The sequence below is a fragment of the Heloderma suspectum genome, chromosome 2, assembly GCF_057233095.1.
Source record: "Heloderma suspectum isolate Gila_16-S chromosome 2, 16-S_ref, whole genome shotgun sequence".
NCBI classification, from domain to species: Eukaryota; Metazoa; Chordata; class Lepidosauria; order Squamata; family Helodermatidae; genus Heloderma; species Heloderma suspectum.
In genome coordinates, this window is record NC_139459.1 from 98,378,055 (window position 1) to 98,393,475 (window position 15,421).

Below are 15,421 nucleotides of genomic sequence, written 5' to 3' on the forward strand. Positions count from 1 at the left end.
TATATCTTAACTCCACCCTCCATAAGTGTCCTCAAGTAGCCAGAATCAATAAGCAGATGATAGGGCTCTTTTCCAAGGCTTTATTTCCATTCAACTTAATGATGCTTACAGATGCTAATTGCCTGAGCCTAATGAGGGAAACTTAAGAGAGCTGCCTATCCGGGGTTTCTAGCCTTACGGAATCAGTTGGTCTCTGTTTGGAGGGAAACGGCAGGAAGCCTCTGAACTTAAGGGCTAGGAGGAGAAAGTCCACCCCTTTCCTGTGGGGCATCGGGGTGCAGCTGTTGACGTTGCGCCAAGCGGGCTGAGTGCCTCCTCTCGGCGCCCTCCATCTCCCGCTTGTCCCTGCGCCAGTGCCTAGCATCCCGAAGCTCCAGTTGTCCCTCCCCCTGCCTGCCAGGGTCACTACCACTCTCAGGAATGTGAGCAGGGAGGGGCTCTCCCTCCAGCGGCGCCTCTGAACAGTGTGCGGGTTCCTCTCCCATGGTTTCTATCTCTTCCTCAGAATCAGAACTGCTTTGGGGCTCTATGGGCTCTGATCCAACCCTGACAATAAGGTTCCATGTGATTCTCACAGCCTGATCAACTGGGAAAATCACAAAATTAAAGGTGCGTGTATCACTCTTTCTGTTAGAAAGGTGCTGCAGAAATGAAAGGAGTGAATGAATGAATGAAGAAAGAAAAAGAAAGAGAGAAAGAAAGAAAAGAAAAAGAAAGAAAGAAAGGAAGGAAGGAAGGAAGGAAGGAAGGAAGGAAAGAAAGAAAGAAAGAAAGAAGCTAAATAACTGAATCTCATCTGCTATTTGTTTGAGAAGCTTCCATTTTGGAAATATTCTTTTAGAACAATTAAGATCCTTTTAGAACTGTTTGGTGTTTTATCATTATACATTTGTGTTATAGGCAAAGTTGGCAACTCCACTAGTCATCCTTGACACTATATAATGTGTAATGTTTCTCAGTGCTGGGCCCAAGACCGATCCTGAGGGAACCTGCTGTTTATTGTGAAAACTGCCAAATTATCCCAACAGTTACTGATATGTTTTTTCAGGAGTCTTACATGAGGAACTTTGAGAAACATTCATTAAAAATGGAGTATATAATGTCCAGATGATCTCTCCAGTCTATGTATTTGTTGACAGCCTTAAATAATTCTGAAGTCTGATGAGGTAAGAAACCATACTAAGGCTTCCTCAGGAAGGCATTTTTCTCCTGACTTATACAATCCTAGCAATGAAGCTGGAACAGAAGTTGAACAGATAAGCTAGTACTTTTTTGGATCCTGAAAATTCCCTTAAAACCATATTCCCTTTGAGTCTTTCCCTAGAATTAGCATTACACTGGCAATTTTCCATACTTCTGTTAAGGTGGCCAATTTTAGCAATGTCTCAGTTCAACAGTTTTGCATGTGAGTTTTTAGGAACTCTCAGGTGAATGTCAGCTCATTCAATTCAGCTGTTACTTTACAAATCTGTCAATGTTCTCTACAACTTTGTTACATCAATTGAATACAGTACTTTTGATGCACTACCTGAAAATATGCATTTATTATGTTGAATTTGATAATACTGTGATCATTGGGTTGAGTGCATCCAGACTAAGTAAGTTGCACTTAGGTCCCATTTGATAACTAATTAAAGTCCCATTTATTTCAGTGGTATTTAAGGCTGTAATCCTATATGCATTTTTTCTGGGAGTAAGCCCCACTGAAACCAGCACAGTTTAATTCTGAGTAGACATGCACAGAGTTGCACTGTAAGTGTGATCTAATCCATTGTTTTCAAGCTGCTTAACAAATATGGCTTGTACCAGATCTTGGATGTCATTTGTTTTACTCTTAGTTCCAGAATTAACTACACTTCAAGGCTTATCTATAAATTTTGATTCTTTCTCATGACTCAAGTATACATACATTAGTCTAATTGGTGGTTGAAGTCAAACTTATGTCCTCTTTTTGTTGTCTCCTTAATTTCATTTTGTATAACAAGATCACCATCAGGTAGCTTTATCTATTTAAAATATTTATATGACTTTAAACATTAAAAAAATACCTGAAGTGGGTTACAAAGAATAAAAGTGATCTATAAAACAAGTAGCAACAAGGACAATCAGTACTTAAAATCTTTAAAAGTTAAGCAAAACAGATTAAGAAAACACAGACAGAATCAAAATCAAAGTAACACAACAGTAAAAGCTATTAAAACTACACCATTAAAAGCCAAACAGAAAGGACTGACAGTATGTCCATAATACTGTACTACAGCTTTGTCCTAAAACTTCTCCCCATGGAGATTCTGAGGTAAACTTCTGTCTTTCAGAACTGTAACTTGCTGAAATATGTACACTCTTTCACATACAGTATAGTTCATTTCTTGCCATCTCCATTATAACCTATTTTCTATCCTAGGATAACTGTGTCCCATTGATTTTAATTGTTCTATCAACATTGTGCTTAGCATATATATCTATATCTATATAGATATAGATACACACACACACATATATGTGTGTGTGTGTGTTGTGTGTGCATGCATGCGTGTGCGTGCATGCCTAGACCTACATATATGAAGTATTTTGGGAGCTCACATAATGCTCTGAACTCATAAGAGCAAAATTCAATGATAATTTATTCTGGTGCAGTGGTACTGAAATTGGTAGGAAATTACAGTTTAAAAGACCAGTTAATTTTCTCTCTATGTTCCTGTATCTGAACATTCTGCAGAAATACACAATGTTTCACATTCCCTTCTAAATATGTGTTGCCACTAAAAAACAGCTTTTGATTATCAGTACTCCAACCTAAATATAATTCCTTTTTGCTGTTTAAACCTGCAATCCTGTATTGAACTACCTGGGAGTGAGTCCCACCAAACTCAGTGGGACTTACTTCTGAGTAGTCATGTACAGAATTGTACGGCACACCTCATCTTCCCCTTGGACACCTGGTTTTCTGTCCCTTTCTAAGCTTGGATTTTCCTGTTACCTCCCTCTGTACTTCCCCTTGTAAGTATATCCACTATAATTGTGTTTAGTAATATCTAGACAATGTAGATGTTTACCACCATAACATTTACAAACAATATAAAAGGATTCAGCAAATAACAATTTAATCTACCAAATGCCTATGAAGTAATGCTAGTATTTTCCTACTTTAAGATTTTTGTTTTAGAGAGACAATATTAAAACTTGAATGATGCCTAAACAAAAGCAAACATTGTCTAATCTAATAGTTTTTGGGCACAGTCCCATGGCTGGCTGTGGGATGCTGGGAGTTATAGGACTTTTTCTGTCTAAACATGCACAGGATTGCACCCTTACAGTCTAATAACATGTATAATACCATTTGTAAATGGCTTAGGAAAATTGTTAAAGTGTTAAATATAGTTTTGCACTTTGTTATTTTGCTAACCTTTTTCAAATTAAACCCACAAGATCAATGATGAAGCAATGAGATTACTGACTTCAGTATAAAAAAAGATCTAGTATTGCTGTCATCAATCATGTGTATCTAAGGTCTACTGTGAAAAAGTGTCTCTATCAGGTAGTAGCAGCACAATGCTATTTCTGGGATTCTCCTGACCACCAGGAGAAAAATACACAAATTATCTGCATGGATCACTGCCTTGTTGTGGCAAAGGGGCTTGCGTAACTCAGTGAAGCCATAAGCAATGCCGTGCAGGGCCACCCAAGACGGACAGGTCATGGCAGAGAGTTCTGACAAAATGTGGTCCACTGGAGAAGGAAATGGCAACCCACTCCAGTATTCTTGCCAAGAAAACCCCATGGAACGTATCACAAGGCTAAAAGAGATGACGCCGGAAGGTGAGCCCCTCAGGTCGGAAAGTGTCCAATATACTACTGGGGAAGAGCAGAGGGTATTTCCAAATAGCGCCAGAAAGAGTGAAGCGGCTGGGCCAAAGCCGAAAGGACACTCAGCTGTGGATGTGTCTGGTGGTGAAACGAAAATCCGATGCTGTAAAGAACAATATTGTTTAGGAACCTGGAATGTCAGATCAATGAATCAAGGTAAGCTGGAGGTGGTCAAATATGAGATGGCAAGATTGAACATCGACATCTTGGGAATCAGTGAACTAAAATGGACAGGCATGGGCGAATTTAATTCAGGTGACCATCATATCTACTACTGTGGGCAAGAATCCCTTAGAAGAAATGGAGTAGCACTCATAGTCAACAAAAGGGTGGGAAAAGCAGTACTGGGGTACAATCTTAAAAATGATAGAATGATCTCAGTACGAATCCAAGGCAAACCATTCAACATCACAGTAATACAAGTCTATGCCCCAACCACTGATGCCGAAGAAGCTGAGGTTGATCGGTTCTATGAAGACCTACAACACCTTCTAGAACTAACACCAAAAAAAGATGTCCTCTTCATCATAGGGGATTGGAATGCTAAAGTAGGAAGTCAAGAAATCACTGGGATAACAGGCAGGCATGGCCTTTGTGTACAAAATGAAGCAGGACAAAAGCTAATAGAGTTTTGCCAAGAGAACACGCTGATCATAGCAAACACTCTTTTCCAACAGCACAAGAGATGACTCTACACATGAACATCACCAGATGGTCAATATTGAAATCAGATTGATTATGTACTTTGCAGCCAAAGATGGAGAAGCTCTATACAGTCAGTCAAAACAAGACCTGGAGCTGACTGTGGCTCAGATCATGAGCTTCTTGTTGCAAAATTTCGGCTTAAATTGAAGAACGTAGGGAAAACCACTAAACCATTCAGGTATGACCTAAATCATATCCCTTATGAATATACAGTGGAGGTGAGGAATAGATTTCAGGGATTAGACCTGATAGACAGAGTGCCTGAGGAACTATGGACGGAGGTCCGTAACATTGTTCAGGAGGCAGCAACGAAATCCATCCCCAAGAAAAAGAAATGCAAGAAAGCCAAGTGGCTGTCTGATGAGGCTTTACAAGTAGCTGAGGAAAGAAGGGAAGCCAAAAGCAAGGGAGAAAGGGGAAGATATAGCCAACTGAATGCAGAGTTCCGGAGATAGCAAGGAGAGACCAGAAGGCCTTCTTAAATGAACAATGCAAAGAAATCGAGGAAAACAACAGAATGGGAAAGACTAGAGACTCTTCAAGAAAATCAGAGATCTCAAGGGAATGTTTTGTGCAAAGACGGGCATGATAAAGGACAAAGAAGGCAGGGACCTAACAGATGCAGATGAGATTAAGAAGAGGTGGAAAGAATACACAGAAGAACTATACAGGAAAGATCTGAATGTCCCTGATAGCCATGATAGTGCGGTCACTGAACTTGAGCCGGACATCCTAGAGAGTGAAGTCAAGTGGGCCTTAGGAAGCATTACTAACAACAAAGCTAGCGGAGATGACAGTACTCCAGCTGAGCTATTTAAAATCCTAAAAGATGATGCTGTTAAAGTGCTGCATTCAATATGCCAACAAATTTGGAATACTCAACAGTGGCCGCAAGACTGGAAAAGGTCAGTTTACATTCCAATTCCAAAGAAGGGCAACGCCAAAGAGTGTTCAAACAACCGCACAATTGCACTCATTGCACATGCCAGCAAGGTGATGCTCAAAATCCTACAAGCTAGGCTTCAGCAGTATGTGAACCGAGAACTACCGGAAGTACAAGCTGGGTTTCGAAGAGGCAGAGGAACTAGAGATCAAATTGCCAACATTCGCTGGATCATGGAGAAAGCAAGAGAATTCCAGAAAAAAGTCTATTTCTGTTTCATTGACTATGCTAAAGCCTTTGATTGTGTGGATCACAACAAACTGTGGCAAATTCTTAAAGTGATGGGAGTACCAGACCACCTTACCTGTCTCCTGAGAAACCTGTACGAGGGTCAAGAAGCAACAGTAAGAACCAGACATGGAACAACCGAGTGATTCAAAACTGGGAAAGGAGTACGACAAGGCTGCATATTGTCACACTGCTTATTTAACTTATATGCAGAGTACATCATGAGAAATGCCGGGTTGGATGAATCAGAGGTCGGATTTAAGATTGCTGGGAGAATTATCAACAACCTCCGATATGCAGACGATACCACCCTAATGGCAGAAAGCAAAGAGGATCTCAAGAGCCTCTTGTTGAGGGTGAAAGAGGAGAGTGCAAAAGCTGGTTTGAAACTCAACATTAAAAAAACTAAGATCATGGCATCTCGCCCTATCACTTCCTGGCATATAGAAGGGGAAGAAATGGAAGCAGTGACAGATTTTACTTTCTTGGGCTCCAAGATCACTGCAGATGGTGACTGTAGCCATGAAATTAAAAGACGCTTGCTCCTTGGGAGGAAAGCTATGGCAAACCTAGACAGCATAGTAAGAAGCAGAGACATCACCTTGCCGACAAAGGTCCGTCTAATCAAAGCTATGGTTTTCCCAGTAGTAATGTATGGCTGTGAGAGCTGGACTATAAGGAAGGCTGAGCGCCGAAGAATTGATGCTTTCGAACTGTGGTGCTGGAGAAGACCGTTACGAGTCCCCTGGACTGCAAGGAGGTCAAATCAGTCAATCCTAAAGGAAATCAACCCTGAGCGCTCATTGGAAGGACAGATACTGAAGCTGAAGCTCAAATATTTTGGCCACCTAATGCAAAGAGAAAACTCTCTGGAAAAGACCCTGATGCTGGGAAAGACTGAAGGCAAAAGGAGAAGGGGACGGCAGAGCATAAGATGGCTAGATAGCATCACCGATGCAATGAATATGAACTTGAGCATGCTCCGGGAGAGAGTGCAGGACAGGGGGGCCTGGCGTGCTGTGGTCCATGGGGTCGCGAAGAGTCGGACACGACTGAACGACTGAACAACAAGGCATCCTTGAAGCTGTAAGCTTTTATTTGAACATGCAACAGTGTTTGCATGCTTTGCTTATCCATGCTATGATTAGGGCATTTCTATGCTAAATACAATACAAATGCCAGGGGGCCTTCACACAGTCACCCAATGCAACTCTCAAACTGGCCTTGAAGGTGGAAATAAAACCACTGCAATTCAGTGCCTGCGATCCCCAACCTGCAGAGCAGATCCAGGCGGAAACCATGGTTAATGGTATCAAAAGCTGCTGAGCGATCAAGGAGGATCAACACTCCCACTGTCTCTCTCCCAATGAAGGTCATCTATCATGGTGACCAAGGCTGATTATGTCCTGGGGCAAATATTATGTCAAAGCCTATGTGTTAGGCTTATGACAAGCTGGGATAGTCCCACAGTTGTTATGGAAGCCATGAAGTCCTGAGGTGTTCCACACACATGGCAGTCTTCATGTGGATGCTAACATCCCCCAGAACTACTGTCCTTGGCTTCTCCAACACTACAGTAGAGGCTACCTGAGCCAGCTTGGACAGAGAGGCAGCTGGGCAGCATGGCAGCTGATACACTAGCAGCATCCCTAATCTGAGTCTTTGGCCCAACATTAGGTCTAAACCCTCAAAATTTACCTCAGACCTGAGAGGCCTTCTGGCGAGGAAGATAGTTATGGACCACAGCATCCTCCAGCCTGCAGCTCTCCAGCCTGGACTGGTACTGTACCCCACTCATCTCACCCAGGTAATGCACACCAGGCTGACTCCCTCATCGATGTATTGACCTGGCATTAAATAACAGCATCACCAGGCAAAAGGACTCAGTAGTAGAACAACTAGGTACATTAATATATTTGCTAAGGTATCAAAACAAATTCACTGATTGCCAAATGATTACTGGGTCTTATGCCAGGACTGACCCTAGAATACAACCTCATAAAAATCAAAGTTTATGAAATGTCCAGTTGGAAGCTCTTTAGGATCAGGACCAAAACTCAAGATGTACAACAACAAACACCATCCTTATTTAGGAATGACAAGTATAACAGTTCTTGTCATTAAAGTAATTGCTCTATCCTCCATCTTCTTGAAATATTGATTCTGTTTCATTTCCTCTGTATTCTGCAATTATTCCAGTCCTCAAGGATCTGTCAAAATCTATTGTACCCAACACAAAAGCTTACAGGAGTATTCTAGCCTCTGGTGATATTCATAGTGGCAGCAGATCTCAAATTTCCACTTAATTTTTTTCACTCTCTTCAAGATATATATTTCTAAGTGATTTCTCCACACACCTTTATTTAAATTGCATACATCCTGAGCCCTGATCAGATTAAAAGGTGAATATGGTTATTGTACCTGTTAGCCAATAGCTGAGATCTTGTTCCAGAAGGAGAAGTCAAATAAATTGCCAGGTCACCCCTCCGAGGATGCGTGATAGTGATGCGTACTACAACATGCTCCAGATAGATTACATGGTGATTGGCATTATCTGCGCAGCCTGTGGCTTTGTATATTGAGCGAACACCATTATCTGGTCCATTCCGAATATTATCTGGTCGTATAGTTCTGTTTGAAAAACATCAACATAGTCATGGCCTCCAGTGAATACCACAAATCATTCATTATATCCTTGAAAAGTTATATTTAATTTTGGTGATAGTGAAATGGACAGACTTTTTTAAAAAATTGCCTGAGTATCTGTTCAAACCTTTGCTTTCTATTCATTAGAAGAAAATGGTACCTTCACTTCAGTTGTACTACAAGCTAAAAGATAAGCATTACTGCAAATTAGTTCAAAAAAGTTTGAGATTACAGAACACGATTTATATATCCTTCCACATGTTCCTATTAAAACTTCTTTATTATGTTTCAGAAGTAGCCCGTTCCTAATCCACAAATATGTGATGACACAATTAGGTCACAAGCTACCATACATGTTTCTAAAACTCTTTCAGTTATTTCATTACCATCCATACAAATCATATTTACCTACAAGTTCTCAGTGAAAGATCTAGAATAGATCCAACAGAACAGGTACAAATTACTAGTAAGGTACAAATAAGAAATACTTGTTCTTATCCAGAAATAGCAGAGGAGGCATATTCATACAACTGTTTTAATCAAATGATACCAACAATTAACATGACCGGTTGATGTTGTGCAACAACTAAGATATATCAGCTATGATAGATACAACATTCTTATCATGTAACTATCCATGGAAATAATCTTGTAAAATAATAAAGCTATACACAAGGCCTGCAATGAACAGGGGAGACTTGGAGAAGTGAAAAGAATCAAGGTCAATCTACCCCAAGGCTTTGCCTAGCAAGGGTCCCCATGAAAACAAACATTTTACATTGTTAAACTTTGATTTTGCCAAAATACTCTTTGTCTTACATTTGGCTCAGGCCTCTATAAGATTCTGTTGAGGCCTTCATTATAATTTGATTGGCTTTATTAGATTTAGACCTGATAAATATTACCTTGGACAGGAAACTGAATAGAAACTTCAACTCATTAACTTGAGGTCCAGATCACAAGTAACATGAAAGAGTATGGAGAAGGAGGGCTGAACAGGGATATGGCAAATATGTAGAGGACTCCCATTCATCATAATATCCTGGTGTCCCTGTGTGTGCATGGAGTGAAGTGGGGGTGGGAAGAAACAGGACTATGTTGAGCCCTATTGGGATCAATACAGTGCATGGTCACTGTATCCTTATGGGGTAAGGATTATACCGCAGGGTTTAATTACAATAGCCAATAAACCTGAATGGGAACAGAATAACAGCACAAATGTCATTAATGAGTTTCCTTATCAAAAAAGTAACCTGTATCAAGGACTTATTGAGGCTGGATGTAGCAATAAATCAGAGAGCAAGAGCATGCAAAAACAGGTGGATTATACCATGCTGTTTGCATGTATATATTAGGGCTGTGGGTGTGGATTTCAGTAAGACCAAAAATAGCCTGCCAAGGTTCTAGAACTGTGAAGATACTTTGTGTGTGTACATATGTGGAGGGAGGGTTGGGATTGCACCTATTTTCCTCCAGTCCTGATCTCCATGGATTCAGCTGAAGGTCTGAACAAATGTATGTACATGTGTAGGTTTTCTCCATATGACTGGGAACTGCGTAAAAGGCAGGCTCCCTGATCACACATCTGGACCTTATATGGTCTTGGAGAATGAGGCTCAGATCTTGGACCCAAAGCCCCAAAGGGTTCCTGAGGCCAACTCTTCTTACACTGATGGATAGCCTGGCACTAGTGCAAATGGGCTCATCTTGACTCTGCCCTAAACTGAAATTCATCAGGGAGGTGGTGCAACTCTCCCAACTGAACCTCTGCTTCTGGGAGGTTGGAGGGTACTAGAAGGCTTCCTGCATCTGCTTTCACAAAGATGGCACTAGCCAGAAGAGCTGTGCATTACACAGCCAAACATTAGCTTTTAGGAAACAAAACAAATACAAACAGAAGCCACTATGTACAGCCCCATAAAATATATCAACAAATGGTCTTTAACAAGTATTACTTGATTTGCCGATCTGTGTTCTCGACACACACATGCTGTGGAGGGACTGTTGTCCACTTTTCTGCTTCTAGCACCATGGCTTCAGCGTCCATCAACCCAAATCCATATAGGTGGCTAACTGCAAAATATAAACAGAATAGTTACAATCAGAAAACAGTTATTTGTGCTTTCATAGAATACAATAATCATTATTGTCATCTTGTACATTCCTTTTCATTCATTTCCCCCAAACTTGCCTTGTTTAGAATAACTGCTAAATCTGACCTGCTTGGACCTGCCAATCACATCCATATTAATTATTCTATTGTTGACTGACAACATCAGATATGAGTGTGATCCGCACCTCCATGCCCAGGCACAAACACATTATTGAGAAATATTAGTGTGAACTTGATAGTACATGGATTCTAGGGATTGTGGCAGCTTAAAAAAACCCAGTGCAGCTAAGACCACAGAAATGTCTGCCAGAAATCTTTGGATATCTCCTGGTTCATATTACAATTTCTAAAAGTGGGTGCATGGTATTTGGTTATACAATAATGTACAATAGTTTGCAGGATGACAATTTTTTGCTCTAGAATGGTTCTGCAGGCATGCGCTAACCAGTCCTACACATGACGTTCTGCAATACCCATTAGTGACAGAATGATACATGTGACGTCAGCAGCGGCATGTGGAAAAGAGGTGGTGTGTATATGTTCAAACTAGTGGCTAATTCTGCCTCACCTTAGCTTAGTCCTTAGTCAAAGTTTTAAAAGTTAATACTGGAAAGGTTTAAGGAAGGGTATTATTATCCATAATACCTCATTAATCAATAATACACAAACATCCTGGTGCTGACTGCAGTCTGCAGTGGAGTTTTGAGTCTGACACAGGCTATGTTATAGTGTTTAAGAAATTCTCTTCTTCCAATATATACATTTACACTATAAGCTGGCCTTCCCCAACCTGGTGCCCTCCAGATGTGTTGGGGGTACAACTCCCATTACTCTGCTGGCAGGGGATGATGGTAGTTGTAGTCCAACATGTCTGGAGGGCACGAGGTTGGGAAAGGCTGCTGTAAGCTTTTGGGGCAGGCGCCTGACTTTTGTTTATGTAATATTTAAATAAATAAATGCAATGAGTTGTGAGACTTGTGATTTAAAGGGAATTCTGTAATTTCTACTGATTATTTTTGAGCATTTGGTCCTGGGAAACATGTGTTAATCAATGTTACAAATGTATACTTTGTGTAACCAGTATTTTCACTTCACTACTCTCTTCAAAGATAGGCAGAACAAACAGTCTTCACATTGCCAACCTCCTTTTTTATTTTAAAGTCTATTATTTTAAAAGTCTAATTTTTCAGTCTTGAGAAAGATATTACTGCCCAAGGTTACAATGCTTATGTTAAATTCCCATGGTTAATATTACTCTGAATGTTTCAAAACTTTCTTTTGAGAGGAGGAATGAGTAGGAGTAAGGTGTACCCTGCCATTTTAAAAGTGCATACACACAGATAATTGCCCCCCCCCATCAAAACAACCTAATGTTCAGTGGTGCTATTAAAGACTTCCATGTAGAAATGTTCCAGACAGTTCATATTTGGCTGTCTGCAGTGCTTGCACTTCAAAGTCCCTGATAAAATGAGTTTGGCCAGCAGCTGCAGGTACTGAGACAGACCCATCATTTTCACAGACTAAATAATAATAATTTTGGAAAACATTGCAGAGTTGATAAAAGTAACGGATCCCCTACATCGTGAGAAAAAAAGTGTTCACTGTTCATACACCATTAAAACTTTACCCTTCTATTTGTGTATAAATTAGAATTGTTACTGTTGCCTCACCTGATATTAACCAGTTCGGGAGTCCTTAGAAGTACTATAAAAATCACTTAAGGCAGCATTATACTGGGTCAGATATGCCTTTTAGGTAACATGTTACAGCTATAATTGCCTTCATATCTTCTTGGGAAAGTTAATTAGTGGAACATATTCTTGTACCGATCATACGTTGCACAGCACTATCTGAAAAGGCTGAGTAAACATTATCTTTTCTATACTAGCGAAGGCCAGTGCAACCTCTGTGCAATACAGACAAGCTACTCCTTCCCTTTTGTGAAGTATCTACCTTTATTGGGTTCAGCTGCACATTTATATAAGTGGTCATCTTGCAAATGTGGGAGCACAGGAGAAATGTGAAAGCAAGGGGAGAATGTGAAAGTGCCTCTGAACACATGCACAGTGCTTCTCAGTGGACGACCTTTGCTTTACTCCACCCAACATCCTAAAAAATATTATGCCACTGGATTGGTTTTTGCAGGAATATGTCTTCTAAATATGCATCCTAGTCTTTTTTAGTAAGAGGTTTCAGTTGGAGTTAGAAGAAGCTAGGTTTCCTTTCTGGAAACTGCAAGGAGGTCAGGGAGAGACCCCTCTTTGGAGACTCCAAATTAGTCCAGTTGTTCAGATGCCTGAGATAAGCTCATGGTTGCCAACCCCACACATTTTACCTCCTAACCCCAGATTTCATCTTCCCCATGATCCTAATCCCCAGCCTAACTGTTTCCTCCTAATCTCATATCTCAGTTTCCTCACACATTGTTCGTACATGCAGCATGCAAAAATATCTAAGAAAACCCAGTCATCTATTTCCTTCCTATAAAGCAAGTATGAAAGGTATGATTTAGATTAGGAAATCAACAGGGGAGAGGCTGGTTAATCCTTCCCCAATTTACCACATGACTTGCATAACTAGCAAACAATTTACATAAAACATAAATGAAGCTGGCCAGATTCGAGGAACCTTGTGTCTAACATAATATAAATTTATATTTGATTGATTGATTAATTTATATCCCACTCTTCCTCACAAAGAGCCAAGGGCAGTGAACTATAAAACACAGTGCACCACATAAACAACATTAAAATGATGACTCTAAAATAAAAAATGTATAATAAAATACGATAAACCCACCAACACAATACATGACTAAATAAATACAGCATTTGCCTATACCCCCAAATAATGCATTTAATTGCTGCCTAAATGGCATCAGCATGGGGGACAGCTGAATCTACCAGAAGGGAGTTCCAGAGCCAGGGTGCTATCACTGAGAAGGCCGTCATATGTCATAGCCCCATGGATCACAATCTTCACCATAAGCAAAAGCACCACAAACAAAACTTCCTTGGCTGATCTTAAATCCTGTGTTTGTTGGATTTGGAGAAGGAGGTCCTTCAAGTACCATTTCTATGGCATGTTTTATGCTCTGTAAGAAATTCTGCACATTTCTTTAGTATGGATAAAGTTTATGTTCCCTGAGAGAGTTGTGATTTGATGAGCAATTGGTTTGATTCAACTGTTATACTAATATGCCTGTTTTCCAAGAGAGGTAGAATCATATTTACTACTTGGGTAGACGGAATGGAGCAGAGAAAAAGAAGTAAATACTCTTCCCTCTGTTTCCTCTTCCCCTTCCCCCAACATGTTTCTGCAGTTCTGGAGTTTAGGATTTCCCTAGACCAGGCAGAACTGATCTCTGTAACACCAAGCATTCTAAACTTTTCTCCCACCCCAAACATCCATTAATAGGTATGTGTGCTAGCCTTAATTTCCAGTACAGTTCCAGTGGCTTGAAGCTACAGCACACACACTATTTACAGGATCTTTGGGAATATTTGAAGGTGGTGGTGGGTGTCACTCTGATAGTTTTGGAAAAGCTAGTTGGTCTTTACTCTTAGAAGAGACCATAGGTTTGCCTAGATAATCCCTATACTAGTATTCAGGGATTATCTACATGGTTATTGGGTGGTAGCTTTAATATTGCGATATTAAAGCAATAAAGCAATATTTTTGGAATGTTTTTATTTATGTTCAGAATTTTTACACTGCTCTTCAGCTAAAAAGCTCCTATAGTGGAAAAGAATACTACAATAAAATACAATGTTAAAATTATGCATAAAACATGAAACAGGGAGAACAATAAAAACCCATTAAATCAAGAAGACCAGAGGAAGATCAAAGAACAAATCAAGAAAAGCCATCCTATCAGCCACCCCCCCCCCCCAATTAAAATCAACTGGTATGCTGAAAGGTCTAGGCCAGGGGGGACACTTTGTGGCCCTTCAGATGTTTTGGTCTACAACTCTTATCAGCGTTAGACAGCATTGCCAATTGTGAGGAATGATGGGAGGTGTAGAATAAAACATCTGGAGGGCTGCTCATCTAGGCAAATAGAAAGATCTTTGCCTGACACTGAACAGATGACAAAATTTGGCACCAGGCAAGTCTCTCTGGAAATGGTATTCCAGATACAGGACACCACAACAAAGAAGTCCCTATCTCTGGTCAACAGCTTCATAAGCAGTTAAGGCAGCAGAACATGGGGAAAGTACTCTGAAGATGAACATAACTGCTTGGTATACTCTTCATGTACAATGTACACTTTGAATTGTGCTCAGAATGGGGCTGGCAGCCAGTGGAGTTGTTTTAAAACTGTGTGACATATGATCCCGCTAGCGAGGCCCAGTTAGCTCTCTTACAACTGCATTCTGAACCATATTTCTAATCTTCAAAGGAAGCTCCACAGAGAACACATCACAGTAGTCTAATCTAGGGTGTGGATTACTTGAGTGCAGATCATTGTGGCAAGGTTATCCTTGTCAAGGAGAAGTTGTAGTTGGCACACCAGCCTAAGCTGGTGAAAGGCACTGCATGCAATGGATGGAATCCAGCTGGGCTATTAAGTAAGACTGATGGATAATTAGCACCCTCAGACAGTGATCCTGAAAGAGAAAAGCAATCCCATCTAGTACATGGCAAATACCACTTACTAGCAGATCAGAAAAAACAGCCCCCAATGGTACCTCTGTTTTGTCAGGAGTGAGCTTCAGTTTTTTGGTCCTCATCTATTAAGAAAATTAGCTGTCTCCTGCATTACAGTACATTGCTATTTTACTATAATGTAAGATAGTTGCTTTATTTAAAGGAAAACAATAGAGACCAATGAAAAACCATGGACAAAATGTATTGGACTAAAGTTAACCCCAAACTTTAAAAAAATGTATCAAATGTTAATCAGGATTATTTCTGAG

At 40.3% G+C, this 15,421-nt stretch overlaps 1 protein-coding gene across 2 annotated transcripts in view; it reads right to left on the minus strand.

The window, feature by feature from the left end:
* The window catches only part of LOC146352530 (proprotein convertase subtilisin/kexin type 5-like), a 316,248-nt gene that overhangs the window by 36,193 nt on the left and 264,634 nt on the right, over positions 1-15,421 (minus strand). For both annotated transcript variants that reach the window (XM_084834270.1, XM_084834271.1), the window contains exons 11-12: positions 10,345-10,462; positions 8,165-8,374 (exon numbers count right to left, since the gene is read on the minus strand). In XM_084834270.1, the coding sequence (XP_084690396.1) occupies positions 8,165-8,374; positions 10,345-10,462 (328 nt within the window). The remainder of the gene's footprint in view (positions 1-8,164; positions 8,375-10,344; positions 10,463-15,421) is intronic.